General features: G+C 49.4%; 1 protein-coding gene across 4 annotated transcripts in view; it reads right to left on the bottom strand.

Moving 5' to 3' along the window:
- The window catches only part of MAD1L1 (mitotic arrest deficient 1 like 1), a 313,102-nt gene that overhangs the window by 153,144 nt on the left and 144,547 nt on the right, over positions 1–15,411 (bottom strand). Inside the window, exon 1 of one of the 4 annotated variants that reach the window (XM_059414290.1) lies at positions 11,055–11,246. The exons of the other annotated variants lie outside the window; for them this stretch is intronic. Within the exon in view, the coding sequence (XP_059270273.1) occupies positions 11,055–11,132 (78 nt within the window). The 5' untranslated portion in view covers positions 11,133–11,246. Of the gene's footprint in view, positions 1–11,054; positions 11,247–15,411 lie in introns of those variants that run through there. 4 annotated transcript variants of the gene reach the window in all.

The following is a 15,411-nucleotide window of genomic DNA, read 5'->3' on the forward strand; positions in this document are numbered from 1 at the left end:
AAACAACAGGGAGAAGACAGAAAACACTAATATCAGATGTGAGAGAAGGTCATCACTACTAATCGCGGGGATATGAAGAAGAATAGGAGTATTATGAACAAACCCATGCCCAGAAACTTGGTAACTTACATGAAACGGACCAATTCCCGGAAAGGCAAAAACTACCACCATTTGCAAGAAGAGAAAGAGAAAATCTGAGTCGGCTTATATCTATTGAAAGAAGTTGAATTAATAATAGCCTTCCTAAAAACAAGGCACCAGACTCAGATGGTTCCACTTGGGAATTCCACCAAATATTTAAGCATGAAATTGTACCAATTTCCTAAAATCTTTAGCAGAAAACAGAAGTAGTCATACATACATGTTTGTGTGTAATACTATAATGGTCCACACATGACATGTACTTGTCAAAACCCACAGACCCACACACGAGCAGACCTTAAAGCACAGATGTTAGTTAGTGGTCCTGTGCCCAAACTAGTGCACTCAACCTGACAGCCATGGCCACGGAACATGCAGGATGTTAGTTCAAATTGTGGGATGCAGGAAAGAATACAGGGGCTCTGTACCATCGCCTCCATTTTCCTATAAAGAAACTGTCCCAAAAGCAAAGTTTATTAATGAAAATATAATATAATTCTAGGTATAGTAGAATATTTATATCCCTTCTTAAAACAAAACAGAAAACAAAGAAACCCACAAAGAGCTGGAGAGGAGACAGTGGGCAAGGGACTGGGCACAGGAAGGAGGTGGCTTGCTCCTGTGCTCACTCGGTCTGAGTCAAAAGACACACAAGTCCAGGCTCAATGGGCACAGCTGCATGGCAGCTGACCAAGAATTCCATACCTAGCAAAAATATTCCTCAGACGTCAAACTGTAAGGAACACATTTTCAAACTGGGAAAAACTGAATTAATTGCTCAGCATCAGACCCATACCGAAGGGCATTCTGTGAGCAGAAGAAAATGATCCCAAGGAAATGATCCCAGGTGGATGCCCAGGGATGCAGGTGGTAATGAAAAAAAATTAAAAGGGTGAGTATTATACATCTATATGAACATACAAGGCAACAGTAACTAACTGGACTGCTACATGCAAAACAATGAAAGTGGCCCACTTTCTTACAGCATACACAACACCCTCAACATGTATGAGAGGCCTAAATGTGAAACTGGAAACCATTAAAATCCTAGAAGAGAACACAGGCACGGCCGTGGCAACATCTTACTCGAGAAGTCTCCTGAGGCAGGGGAGACAAAAGTAAAAATAAACTACTGAGACTTCATCAAAATAAAAAGCTTCTGCACAGCGAAGAAAATAATCAACAAAACTAAAAGTGAATGGGAGAAGATATTTTCAAATCACATCTCTGATTAACGGTTAGTATCCAAAATACAAAGAAGTTACAAAACTCAACACCCAAAAAACAAATAATCCAGTTGAAAAAGGGGCAGCAGATGTGAACAGACATTCTCCAAAGAGGACAACCAGAGGGCCAGCAGCCACATGGGAAGATGCTCGACATTACTCATCATCAGGGACATGTGAGTCAAAACCACCAGGAGGTACCACTTCACACCTGTCATGGCGGCAAAAATCAACAACAGAAGCAACGGCGGGTGTCAGCGAGGGTGCGGAGAGAAAGGATCCCCCATGCGCTGTTGCTGGGGATGCAAGCTGGTGCAGCCACTCTGGAAACAGTATGGAGGTTCCTCAGAAAGTTAAAAAGAGAGCTATATTATGATCTAAAAATTGCACTACTAGATATTTACCCCAAAAATATGAAAACACTAATTAGAAAAAATACATGCACCCCTGTGTTTATCGCAACATTATGTATAATAGCCAAACTTTGGGAGCATCCCAAGCGTCCACTGATTGATAAATGGAAAAAGAAGCTGTGATATATATATATTCGTTCCGCACTGTGGAGTATTATTCAGCCAGGAAAAGAATGAAATCGTGCCATTTGCAATGACATGGATGGTCCTAGAGAGTATAAAGCTAAGCGAAATAAGTCATAGAAAGACAAATATGTGATTTCATTCGTACGTGTAATTTAAGAAATAAATGAGCAAAAGAAGAAAAAGAGGCAGACAAAAAAGCAGACTCTCAACTGTAGAGAACACAGAGTGTTCCGCCCACTAGGTGGGGCGGAAACAGGTGGTGGGGACTAAGGATGCGCTTGTGGAGATGAGCACGGGGTGTCGTATGGAAACAATGACTCGCTCTATTGTACACCTGACACTAAACATTACACAGTATGGTAACTATCCTGGAATTCACGTTTTTAAAAAATGTAATGATGGTATGTTTTCAGCTACAGAATGTGTGTGTGTGTGTGTGTGTGTGTGTGTGTGTGTGTTAAGTGCTCAACAATAATAGTCTGTAAATGGATAAAAGCTCAATAGATGCTGTGTTTTAAGATCCTTTGAATCATCTAGAAGAGAGAGAAGTATTTATTTTTTTATGAGACTGTGACAGTCTGTTGTAATCACAACAGGCACTAAAAAATTGCATTAAAGCATAACGACAAGATGATGAGGGGGAAATGGTTAGTCTACAACAAAGTATTAAAAACAAACAAAAAAGAATACGAGCAAAAGGCAGGTAGTGAGGTGGTTAGTCTAAAAGCACGTTTATCCAGCGCCTGGGTGGCTCTGTCAGGCTAGCCTCCAGCTCTTGATTTTGGCGCAGGTTGTGCTTTCAGGGTTGGGAGATCAAGCCCTATGTGGGGCTCAGCACCCAGTGGGGCGTTTGCTTGGGATTCTCTCTCCCTCTGACCCTCCCTCTGCTCTCACTCACTTGCCCAAGTGCACTCTCTCTCTAAAATAAATAAATAATTCTTTGGAAAAAAAAGGGCAAATCTATCACTAATTGCAACTAAATTACATATATCAACTAAAAAAAAAAACAAAGATTTTCAGACTGTATAAAACTACAAAATCTATCTCTAACCTGTGTAGAAGCAACATCATAATAAAATAATTAAGAAACGATCATAACAAAACTTAAGAAAGTAAAAGGCACAAAGGCTATATTAAAAGGAAGCTGATAACATCTGTATTAATATCACACAAAGGAGATTCAAAGATCAAAAGAAATTATAAAGCCTATTTCATGATAATAAAAGGCTAAATGGACCAGGAAGATAATTATTTTCAGTCTATATGGGCCTAATAAAGATATGCTGCCATAATTGACAAAATTAAAGGGAGAAATAGGCAAACTTACAGTGAAGCTGGGAAATTCCAATGGTGGTCCCTCAGGATTGAAAAAAAAAGGAGAAACATCACAGAGGACATGGAAAATCTTAACAGTATGATTAACAACTGATATGCAGAGACTTAAAAGACACCACATTCAACAATGCAGACCGCACGTGATTCTGATGGGTACATGGACCATTTACAAACATCGGCTCCCTAGGGGGTCATACAACACATCCCAGAGTGTGGTCTTTAACACAATGAAACTAAGCTATAAATAAATAATTTGGTGATCACAAAATGTTGGAAATTAAATTTATTTCTAAATAACCTGGTAGTCAAAATAAAAGTCACACTAAACGGGTATTTTGAAATGAATGATAAGAAAAATATAACATATCTTAACTACAGCACGCATCTATGTTTACAGCCTGAAAGGCACAGGAGGGAAAAAAACAATCAAGTAGCTCAAAAGTTAGAACAACAAATTAAAAAGGAAAAGGGAAAAGTATACAAATAGAAGTTAATGAGGCAGAATACATGTGGTACAGAATCAAGAACGCCAGAAGCCAGTTCATTCAAGTGAGCAGTAAGACCAACAAACTCTTCGTGAGACGGCTCGAGAGAGCGAGCACTTACACAACCAAACAGCCAGACTGAAAAAGAAGACACAGCCGTAGATCATCAAGATGAATGATCATCCATAAAGAAAATCCAAATGACTTTGAACTTATTAAAATAAATCAAAGCCCCAATTTAAAATCTTCCCAACAAGAAAACCCAACAGGCACAGATCTCTTCACTGGTGAAATCTACCCAACCCTTAAAGAAGAAATATCTTGATCTCACAAATGCCATCACAGAGAAGAGAAAAAAAGAATCCCTAACTCATTTTATCAAGCCAGAAAAATCTATGACATCAAAACCTTATAAGGACTTTGGAAGAAATGAGAATTAGTTGTCAAAATCTCATAAACACAGAGGCAAAATCCCCAACTGACTTACTAGCAAATCAAACTAGGCATTACTTGGGAAGGAAAATCATATATAGGTTTGCTTATTCCTGAAATGCCAGCTCGGTTTAACATTTGAAAATCAATTAATTTGATTTTCCACATTAACGGAGTAAAGAAAAATCATACGATCATCACAGTACATGCAGAAAAAGCATCTGATAAAAATTCAACATCTATTCATGGTGAAGACAAAAAACAAAAATGCTCTTAGCAAATGAGAACTGGAAGGGAATTTCACCACAGTCCGCAACAGGGAAAGTGTGAACACTTTCCTTCTGACATGCCTGTTACCAAAGCACTTCTGTTTGAAACAGAGCTGGAGATCCTGAGCAGCAGCAGAAGGGGAGAATGGCCATAAAGCTACAAGGAAGTAAAAACTATTATGAGTAGGTGACACACTGTGAACACAGAAAATCCAATGGAATCCACAAATAGCTTATTTAAAAAAAGTTTAGAATGTTGCTGGATCAAACTCAATAATCAAAGTTTAATTATATTTCTCTGTGCCAGCAAAAAATTGTTAGAAAAACAAACTTTAGAGAAGATGCCATTTATAATAACGCACAAAACAAAAACACACCAAAAACAAATCTATGAGGTGTCTACTAGAAAGCCCTATAAAACACTGAGAGGAAAAAGAGATGACCTAAAAGCACAGAAGCATACATACCATGTTCATGGATCAGATGCACCCTTACCATAATGGTGCTACACCCCCAACAGAGATCTCAGCAGGCTTACTGACTTCTAAACCCCACATGAAAACATAAAGGGTCATCACCAGCCGAGGCAGCCAGGGAGGGAGGACTGGCTCTATCAGGTAACAGGGCTGAGCAGAGTCCCAGGGATGCAGGCAGGGTGGTCTGGGGAAAAAGAGAGAGAAACGGACTGGTGCAGAGGGGGACCCTGGTTTTACCACATAAGCAGCCCAGTGGGGTGGTGAGAAAGGAAGCGTTTCATAAGTCGAACTGACAGGACATAGTTGCTGGGGAGGATGGGGGGAGCTCACCATGACACAGCCAAGCTTTTGTGCTCTGAGCCTTCAGTGTGGAAAGGCCAAGCGGAAAAGAAGATAATACTGATACATACATTAGTGATCATGGGACAGGTGAGGGTTCCCTAGAGAGGACATGGGAAATGATAACCAACAAGGAATTTTCACATGATAAATTAGACTGCATTACAGTTTGGATCTTTTAAGTTGGAGAGAGTGAAAGCCAGCTACAGGCAGAAGGCATCTGCGTGCAAAGACCTGACTAAAGGCCAGCATGCAGAACACATGAGGAATTCTTACTGATCATAAAGAGAACAGCAGATGAGAGAAAACTAGACAGTGGGTGTGCCGGGGGCCTCACTAGAGGGGCCTCCACCAGCCGGGACGCACATGAAGAGGTATCCGCCCCCATCCACACCCTGGGAAATAAACACAACTGGAGACACAAGCAGACCCACCACCCATACTGACATGCAGCTGCCTAGCTGAATGACACGCTTCAGTGAGAGCAGGCTCTGGGGCAACAGGCGTGCTCCCTCACTGACAGCAGGTGTGCACCCTGTCGCATGCACAGAAGTGGACCCCTCCCGTGCCCCACGTCACGTGCCCGTGGCAGAGCAGCTCACTCCTGGGTGCTCAGCCACCAATTCAGATCTAAGTGCACCAAAAGACAAGTGGAGAACATTCACACCAACACCGTTCACCCTTGCCCAGAAATGGAGAAACTCAAAAATTATACACGGATGCATGCATGAAAAAGCATAATGTGGTCCACTCAGAGAACAGAAAGGAAGTAACTGCCCACAGAAACCTGATTTTGAGCAAGAGAAAGCAAATACAAAAGATTACATGTTGTAGGATTCCATTTACATAAAACTTAAAAACACGGAAGGGGGTGTGCAGTGTTCAAAGCAGAAAGGCATCGCCTTGCGCGGTGGCATGGGAAAGGGGGGCATCCTGGGTGCCAACGATGGCACTAGCTGTCCATCCGGGAGCTGAGCACAAGGGACCGGCTTTCCTGTGACTCACAGGCTTGTCCTCTTAGGACAGCTCTTGATGTACGTGTGCTGCAGGCCAGTGCAAAGCTGAAACAAATAAATATTAAACGAGATTCTGTAGTTTTAGAAGCATGGCTGTGGCCGTCCAGTCACACTAAAAACAGCTCATCATAAAGGAACCATCAAGACCAGAGACCAACTCCTTGAGGCAGCTGATCCTCAGTCAGGTGGTGGCATGGCGGGACTGCCCCAGTGAATTCCGAAAATCATACTGCACAGTCTGGAAAGGAGGCGCCTGGGGGATTCTGGGCAAGGATTGCTGAGGGTGAAAACTTCAGAAGGCTGGCCCAGAGCTTGGATGACAACGGAGTGACAGGGTAAGGACCAGTGAAGCATGACAGAGTCAAATGTCCACAAATCGAGAGCAAAGTGCCCCAGAACCGATGCCAGTGGTGGGGGAGATGGGAAGCCCTGCCAGGAGACCTGGGCTGTGTTCCCAAGAATTCAGCCTGGGGTCTCGCAGACAGCGCTTTTCCCCACACTCTCCCAGAGATGCTGGGGGCAGGGGGGCGAGGCAGCAAACGCACATCCCCTGTGAGGCCAGCGACATCCTGAAAGGCACAGGGCTTGTACAAATGCTGGGCACTGCTAAGCTTCCACAACAGGCAGCAGAACGCTCAAGAAAGCAGCAGAAACTTCATCTGGGCTTGGTGAGATGCTTCTAAACACACCCATGTCGCCCTGGTGGGTCCACTAGAAGAGCTGGCCCATGGTCCCACACACCACTGTCCCCATCTCAACACAAAGGAGCAGTCAGGCCCGAGACTCCACTCCCAGCAGTCTCCGGGGGCCTCGGGACCTCCTGTGCCCATGGCCACCACACCTGACAGCAAACACCTGATGACACCTCATTCCCGCCTCTGGGTCCTACCACCTTCTCTGCTGCTGTGACTCCTTGCAGTCTTCGGAGCGGCTCACCTTACCACCCGGAGAGCAAGGCCAAGCACTCCTTCCTGCAGGCTGGCGGGCACAGGGCAGGCCTGACACCGGGTGGGTCCACCAGATCCTTGGGCGTCCCCCAACGGCAGCAGGAGGCCAGGAGCCGGCCCCAGCACAGACCACGGCCCTCCCCAGCCCATCCTTGGCCAGCAACTGTGGCCAGGCAGGGGAAGGGGGAACTTGCTGCTCGCATCCTCACCACCAGCCGCGTTCCCGCAGTCTCAACCTCCCAATGAAAAGCCCTACAACACCTCTTATGGAAGAGGCAGGAATCAACTGAGATTTCCCAAAGCAATTTTACTGAGATTTCACACTCCCTAATACAAATTGCATTTCATTTATGGTGGGTGTAGGACGCGTCCGTGGCCATCGCTCCTGACAGCAGCGCGGTACACGCATGCAGGTGATCCAAGCAGGCAGCCTTGCGTCCGTGCCGTGCGTGGGGGGGCCACATGGGTAGAGCGCGAGCTGCCGTGGCCTGGCTCTGGGTCAAGCACCGTTCACTGGAGCTGGGTGGTGGAGGGATGGTCTGATGACTGGGGTCCCGGCCAGCTTGCCGGAGTCAGAGTGGCCCCTCCCTCTCCGAGCCCTGTCCTCCCCCACGGCTGTAAAGCAAAAGCTGAAAAAGATGGGCCGGCTTTCCCCGTTGGAACGTTTCGGCATGGGTGCCAGAGCTCAGGTGGACTCCCCACGTGCGAGGTGCCCAGCGAGATGGTGACTGCACGCCATGGCTCACTGGCCCTCTCCTTCACTGCGGGGTGCCCAGTGCCTGGCACAGCGCCCCAAAGCTAACAGCCATTCAGTAAATATCCACTCGGCCATCATGCGAGTGAACACGACAGTCCGTCACGCCATCTTCGGAACAGCCCGGGCAGGCAGGGGCTCACCCTCTCAGGTGAGGAAACAGGCTTACCGAATTCCTGAACTTGCTCAACGTGACCAGGGTCCTCAGGCGCTCATGATGGCACTGAGACCTGAGCTCAGGTATGCAGGAAGCAGGGGCTGGAGGCTCAGCTGTCGTGCTGAAGGTGGCGTGGACACCAGGATGGAGACACATTTTATAAACCTAGGCTCCATGACAGCTCCTAGTCCATGTCCCTGGGATCACAGAGCATAGGAAGGTCACGGGCAACAGTGACCCCAAGGTCTTCACCACTCACTAAAGCACCAAACCCCGTGCCTCCAGGACACAGGACATGACCCAATTACTTCTAATTTTAAAAGTCCGTCCTCAAACGAGAAGAGCAGACACTAGACAGGCTTTGTCCCTTCACCTGGCCCTCCCCAAGGAGCTGACCCCAGAGCTCAGGGAGGGGCTCCCCCTGCCAGACCAGCCTTCGGAGCACTGCTCTGCTGACCAGACAGAAATCTAGACAGGGGCTCCGAGCTCAAGGACCCAACAAGGCCAACGGAGGCCGCGCTGCTCTGCACCCTCAATTGAAAGTTCACATCTGGGGTGCCTGGGTGGCTCAGTCAGTTAAGTGTCTGTCCTGTCCTGCATCGGGCTCTCTGCCCAGTGAAGAGCTCTGCTTCCCCCTTTCCTCCTGGCTCCTCCTCTGTCTGTCTCTCTCTCTCAAATAAACAAATAAAATCTTGGAAAGAAAGTAAGTAAATAAGTTAGCTCATGTCCAGTGGCAGGGATGTCCCCCTGAGCTTAGAGTAGCTCTACAAGAAGCCCTGCTCTCCTAGACCTCAGCGCGGGAAAGAGTTGGAAGTAAATGCTGAAAAAGCAAGTAGGGCCAGGAAGGAGAAAACATGGGGGAGGTGGGGCTGAGGACGCCTAGGCAGAAGCCTGTGGCAGCACACCAGGAACAGGACCAGCCCGGACGGCAGGGTGCGTCAGGCATCTTTCCAGAAGGACAGCAAAGGGGCATCGGCTCAGGCGACTCTCCAAGCCCCACCTTCTACCCTGCAGCGCCACTTCCACACGCGGGTTCCTCTCCACCCCTGGGTCTGCAGGACACCCCCACCCCATGCATTGCTCTTGCAGCTTGGCCACGTGGCCTCATGCCATCAGGGTCTCGGCACACGCATGCTGACAGCCCCACAGGGCCCAGGACACCAGAAAGCTCATACCCAGATCCACCACCTTCACTCATCCCATAAACACCGCGGGCCACCGACCACCGGGTCCCCAGGACAGAGCAACGAACGAAAAGGCCCGCTTTCAGCTTTTCACACTGCCACGTCTATGGTAGATCCTGGACTCCAGGCCCCACGTGGCACCAGGGCAGGCGTGAGTGAGTGACTCTGCCAGGAGCCTCGGTTCTGTCAGCGAGGAAACAGGAGGAATCTCCTTTCATCGGCTTATGTTTAAGACCAAGTAGGGTCATTTATGTAAAACCCATAAAATCAAGTTATTCTTACCCCCATCTTCTTGGAGTGTCTTTGCCCATTTAACAGCAAAATACAAGCCTGGTTTTTCCCACTGAACCACTGGACTAGGGCCGCTCAGGACGGGGTAGGTTGAGGGGACGGCCCAAGACGGGGGACCCACTAGAGTGGGTGTCCCAGGGCAGGGGCCTGCTTGGGTCGGTGGGGGGGGGGAATATCCCAGGAGAGGGGCGTCCCAGGACAGGGGCCCTGCTGGGGTGGGGGGTCCGTCCACACACTCTGTGGCCCACCATCCGGCCATCATCACAACTTCCTATTTAGGTCAGGACTCTCTGTGCCTCCCTGACCACACGGCGACTCCACGGGGTAGGTGAGACCTTCATTCTTTGTCTTTCCCGGCTGAATTTCCGACACCCAAGACAATACTCGGCAAGGAAAAGATGTTAAAAATATAACTGCTGAAAGACTCGCAGTACTTGGCGGAAGGGCTCTGTCAGTGCCTAGTCTCCCAGTGAGTGACCTTCGTGGTCAAGAGCATGGGGGCCAGCTGCTGGGCGGTGGGGGGGGGGGGGCTGCCTCAATATCCCTGCAGCAGCTCTGTGAGGTTCACAGGTTAGGAGGGCTGGCGAGCTACTCCCTCGGCCCTCAAGTCTCCAGACCCTCCCAGCCTCTGGGGTAAGGAGGGAACCTCTCCCCATGGCCCCTCTGCCCCTGTCCCCCCACCCCCGACATGCTGCAGTCACGGGCCCTTCCCAGGGTCCCCCAGGCCCGCACTGGCACTCGAGATGGAGGGACCAGTCAGGCCCTGCAGGGCACTCTGGCCTCTTTCTAAATCACACATGATGGCTTCTTGCCACTGGCCTCGAGCAGAGCCAAAGGAGAGGCTGCATCTCCACACTAAGTGTCCCTGTTCCAGGTGCTTACAAGGCTGACACTGCTCCCAGCTACAGGCCTGCCCTTCCACTGCCCAGCAGGCCCAATACGGGGCTGGTTCCCGAGGGGACAGCTGTGCCGATGTCTCTGTGTGCAACTGCCCCTCCAGGCCCACCAGCCAGCGAACAGGGTGGCAGTGCTGGAGGACTCAGGGACAAAAGCTCCTCTCACCCCACTCAGCTGAGGCTTGGAGAACAAACGGGTCACAGAACAGAGGAGCCCAGCCAGGAGAAAAACAGACCCCCACTTCCCTCAGCAACGAAAGCAGCGGCGCTCCACAGGACTGGGGACACCAGCCCAGGGATTCACCAGGGACTCAGAGAAGCCAAGGCAGCTGCTCGCACTGGCGGCAGCCTCCCGGCTCCATCACCACAGGGCAGAGAAGCCACTGCATCCCGGGCTGGAGCACCCCCGCAGGCCCCCTCACCCCCTGGCTCTCCTTTTCCTGAAGATAGGCAGCGGGACAGGCAGGAGGGAGGCCTGCATGGCCGAGTCACAGCCCGGATCAGGGGCAGCTCACCTCCCAGGGGCTTGCAGGACCATGACGGGATCTGACTAAAGGCCCCCCTCACCTCTATCCCGCGCCAGCGGGCACCGACTCCTTCAGCAGCAAAGGTCACACGGTTCAAACAGCAATGAGCGCTCGACATGGCACAGACATTTCAAGTGGCCAGCTGACTCTTCAGAGCACGACAGGGCAGCCACAGGGCACTACCGTACAAATGTGACTGCAAAAACCCTTCATTTGCTTGGCCTTCCCTGCTTCTCAGATGCCCTCCCCTTGCAGGGGGACTAGACTCGGGCTGCAAATCTGGCTCTCCCACTTCCTGGCAATGCTTTCTGGCAAGCTACCGAATCCCCGGAAATCTCCTCCCTCCTCTGGAAAACAGTGTCGTCTAAGACGGGAGAGGACTGAATGCAGTCTTGGGCAAGGGCCACAGAAATCCAGTAAGATCCATCTCTCACGCAAAGCAACATGACATGAGCTGCTGATGATAGTGCTGACGGACACGCCTGCTGGAGGGGAGGTGCGCTGAGCCAGCAACGCTGACCCAGGCTCCCAGCAGTGCTCCTCCCCTATAACCAGGAATTCCAGGCTCCGACACACATCTTAAGAAATGAGTCAGAGGGGCGCCTGGGTGGCTCAGTGGGTTAGGGCCTCTGCCTTCAGCTTGGGTTGTGATCTCAGGGTCCTGGGACCGAGCCCCGCATCGGGCTCTCTGCTTGGTGGGGAGCCTGGTTCCCCCTCTCTCTCTCTGCCTGCCTCTCTGCCTACTTGTGATCTCTGTCTGTCGAAAAAATAAATAAAATCTTTAAAAAAAAGAAAGAAAGAAATGAGTCAGAGATGGGGCCACAAGTTACATCCAAGGATGCTGTTCCCACCACCAAAACTAATAAAAAATTAAAAATAGTCTAAATTTCCAATCGTTTTTCAAAAACTGTTTAATGACCAAGCATTTGTCATGATAAATGTTAAGTGACAAACACGGGACACAAACAGGTCTTGTCTGTCCTGTTCATGCCCATTCTCCTGATACCTGGAACACCTGCAGGAACACAGCTGACCCCACAGCACCTGGCCCTACGGTCACCAGCCCGTGATGAATGGATGGACGGACAGGTGGATCGACAGGTGGCTGGCTGGCTGGCTGGATAAACAGATGCATGGGCGGAAGGATGGAGAGACGAATGAATGAATGGCTCGATCAAAGGAGAAGGAGGGAGGAAGGAAGAAATGAAGGAAACGTAAAAACATGATTTCAATGCCACCTCTGGGTACAGGAATTAAGGTCTTCTTTTTTTTTTTAATTATCTTTTAAGATTGTATTTATTTATTTGAGAGAGAGATCACGAGTAAGCAGAGAGGCAGACAGAGAGAGGGGGGGAAGCAGGCTCCCTGCTGAGCAGAGAGCCTGATGCGGGGCTCGATCCCAGGACCCTGAGATCATGACCTGAGCCGAAGGCAGAGGCCTAACCCACTGAGCCACCCAGGCGCCCCAGGAATTAAGGTCTTCTAAAAGGTCTTCTTCATACTTTTTTTTTGGAGCATCTGAAAGCTCCCAAATGTGCAGTATTATAATCAAGGACAAAAAACAAAAGAGGCATTCTAGGTTTTAGAAGGGTTCAGGGTTCCAAGGCACCTCTAGACACATCTGCCTGGAGCCCTCACGATGCTGACTGGGGCCACTCCACAAGGGGTCAGAGACCTGGAGGGGAAAGGTCACAACCCATGCCAGCACCCGAGGATGGAAATGCCTAGGCACAGAGGAGGAGAGAAGGAATCACAGTAGCTTGGAGTAGCTGGAGAGAGACGGTCCGACCGACTCCAGCCCAGAGGCCCTCCCACCGTGTGTAACCGCCACCTGCCGGAGGACACTGGCGTTCTCTCCACTCGGGGCTGGTCCGCATAAAGCTGCCAGGAACAGTCCCATATGTCAGTTTTATTTCTTCAGGATAAATGCCCAGAGTGCAAGTGCTGGGCCATCTGGTCACTGTGGTTGAGCTTTCAACAACGGAGACGTTATAACCCAGAGTGCTGTGCCCGTTCACGTGTCCACCAGCACAGCAAGGGATCCAGTTTCTCCGCAGCCTTGCCAGCACTTGGGGTTGTCACCACTTTTTATGTTAACCGTTCGGAGGTGTGCAGCGATCCCTCACTGTGGGTCTCCTTGCATCTCCCTGCTGGCTCTCGGTGCTGAGCACCTTCTCCTACACCCATCCGCCATCTGTACGTGCCAGTTTTCTAATTAGATTTTCGCTGCTGTGGAGGGCTCGGGGTTTTTCAGACATAGCCACTAACAGTCCCGGTCAGACACATGGCTTGCAAACATGCTGTCTGCACGCCTCTCTGCAGTCGGGACTAGGGTCTCTCACAGCGCAGAACATTCTGCCATTGCAAAGTCCAGTTTATCACTTTTCCTTTTGACGAATCGTGTTTTCGATGGCCCGGTCTAAGAACTCTTTACCTAGACCCTGAAAATTTTCTCTCTCTTTTTTTTCATAAAAGGTTTGTACTTTTATGTTCCACATTTAATTTTGTGGTTACTTTTTATATGAAGTGTAAGGTTCGGTTTTTTGGCTGTGGGTGTCTAAGTGCTCCAGGGAGACCTGCTGAAAGGCCATCTTTCTTTCCCCGAACTGCTTCTGCATCTTCCTCAAATATCAGCTGACCCAAAGCAAGCTGAAGAAAGGAAGTAATAAAGATGAGAGCAGAAGTAAGCAAAAAGGAGTGCAGAACACAACAGAGAAATCAGCAGAGCCAAAAGGTGGCTCTTTAAAAGAGATCAGTAAATCAATAAACCTTTAGCTAGGCCAACCTGGGAAAAAATACAGAAAAGCTTCAGGTAACTGAAAGCAGAAATGACAGAGGCAGTATCGTTGACCTTATGGAAATAAAAAGAACTATAAAAGAATGTTATCAACAACTAGACACCGAGTCGCCAACAATCTAGTGAAATGGACAAATTCCCACAGACACAAACTACCAAAACTGACTCAGGAAGAAATAAAAAGCCTGACGTACTGAAGAGACCAGCGAGCCACCCGCAGCTCTCTGTCGTCGCTAGGAGGCCCATCAGCCCTGCCTCTCCTGTCCTGGGGGTGCAGAGGACACCCGTGTGAGCTTGGGCTTCTGTTCAGATGGCGCTGCCGTGTTTCTCCAGATGCACTGCTCCGTGCGGGGGCACACCTGGCGGGTTCCCACTGCTCAGTCTCCAGGTTCAGGGACGCCTCCCACAGCTCCTGCCTTCCACTACTGAGCTCAGCCACCACGGGCTCATTCATACTTCCAGCTACGGTCTAACGCGTCCAGCTCCACAGGTGCTCAGGGCCCCTGGTGCGTCCGGGTGACTCCTCCAGCTCCAACCGTGCGATAAGACAAAAAAAGCAAAACACCACAGGGTGTTTCCTAAGTCCCGAGGTCTCCAGCCACCACCTTCCTGTGTCTTTTATGTTTGTTTTACATATAATGTCGAGGGTTGTTAGTTGTGCTTAGCAGGAGAAGACACGACTTCTCCATCCTCCTAGACAGCAAAGTGTTAGCTGCTCTCTACAAACATTCAGCAAGCTCAGTGCTGGGCACTGCAGCTGACCAGCTGGCCAGACGCTCGCTCTGGTAACTAGACAGTGTCCAGCATTGCTCAGGCTCTCCGGTGACATTCCCAATGTGTGAATTCAACCAGACGAGGAAGGGCTTTGAAGGCATCTAATTTAGTGATGGACCACGAAACCCTCTCTGCCTGAGGAAGGTAGGACTCCATCAAATAGTACTAACCTCCATGCTGCGAAGATGCCACTGACCACCAAGGCTCCCAAGGGGGAGGGGAGAGCTGGAGGAGAAACTCACTTGCTCTGTTCCAGCGAGGCACAGGGACAAAAGTCAGGGAGGACGATCCCCCTGTAAAAGGTGTGGTTATGGAAAAAGAAAATGACACACACACCCCCCCTCCACAGATACACCCCCGAGACCTCTGGACACTGCAGCCCAAGCATGGCCTGTGATGGCAGCCGCGTTCCCTCATCTACCCACACGCATTTCACAGGTCATCCACGCACCCCACATGGTTTCTCCATCTGGAGAGCTGTACTAAGAGCCAGAAAACGCAGCCACCAGCTGGCCCTCTGGGCGGAAAGCCCCTCACCCCGGAAACAGGACAGAGCTGCACTTGCAAAGTTTGGACTCCACTTTCTGCGTCCTCTTTCTTTATAAAATTGCTTATGCAAAGAGATTACCATGCATAATGCATTCAATTATGCAGCGTAAGATGCGGCCTTAATGGAGAAAATTCAAGTCAGCCTTGTAGACACTTCAGGAAATATTAAAAAAAAAAAAAAAAAGACTGTGCCACTGACTTTCAAATGTGTTTGAATCTGCACACCTCTCACTACCCATAGGGACACAATATAAATCTATAAATGAGCGCTCATCTC

Source organism: Mustela nigripes, chromosome 11 (genome assembly GCF_022355385.1).
Source record: "Mustela nigripes isolate SB6536 chromosome 11, MUSNIG.SB6536, whole genome shotgun sequence".
NCBI classification, from domain to species: domain Eukaryota; kingdom Metazoa; phylum Chordata; class Mammalia; order Carnivora; family Mustelidae; genus Mustela; species Mustela nigripes.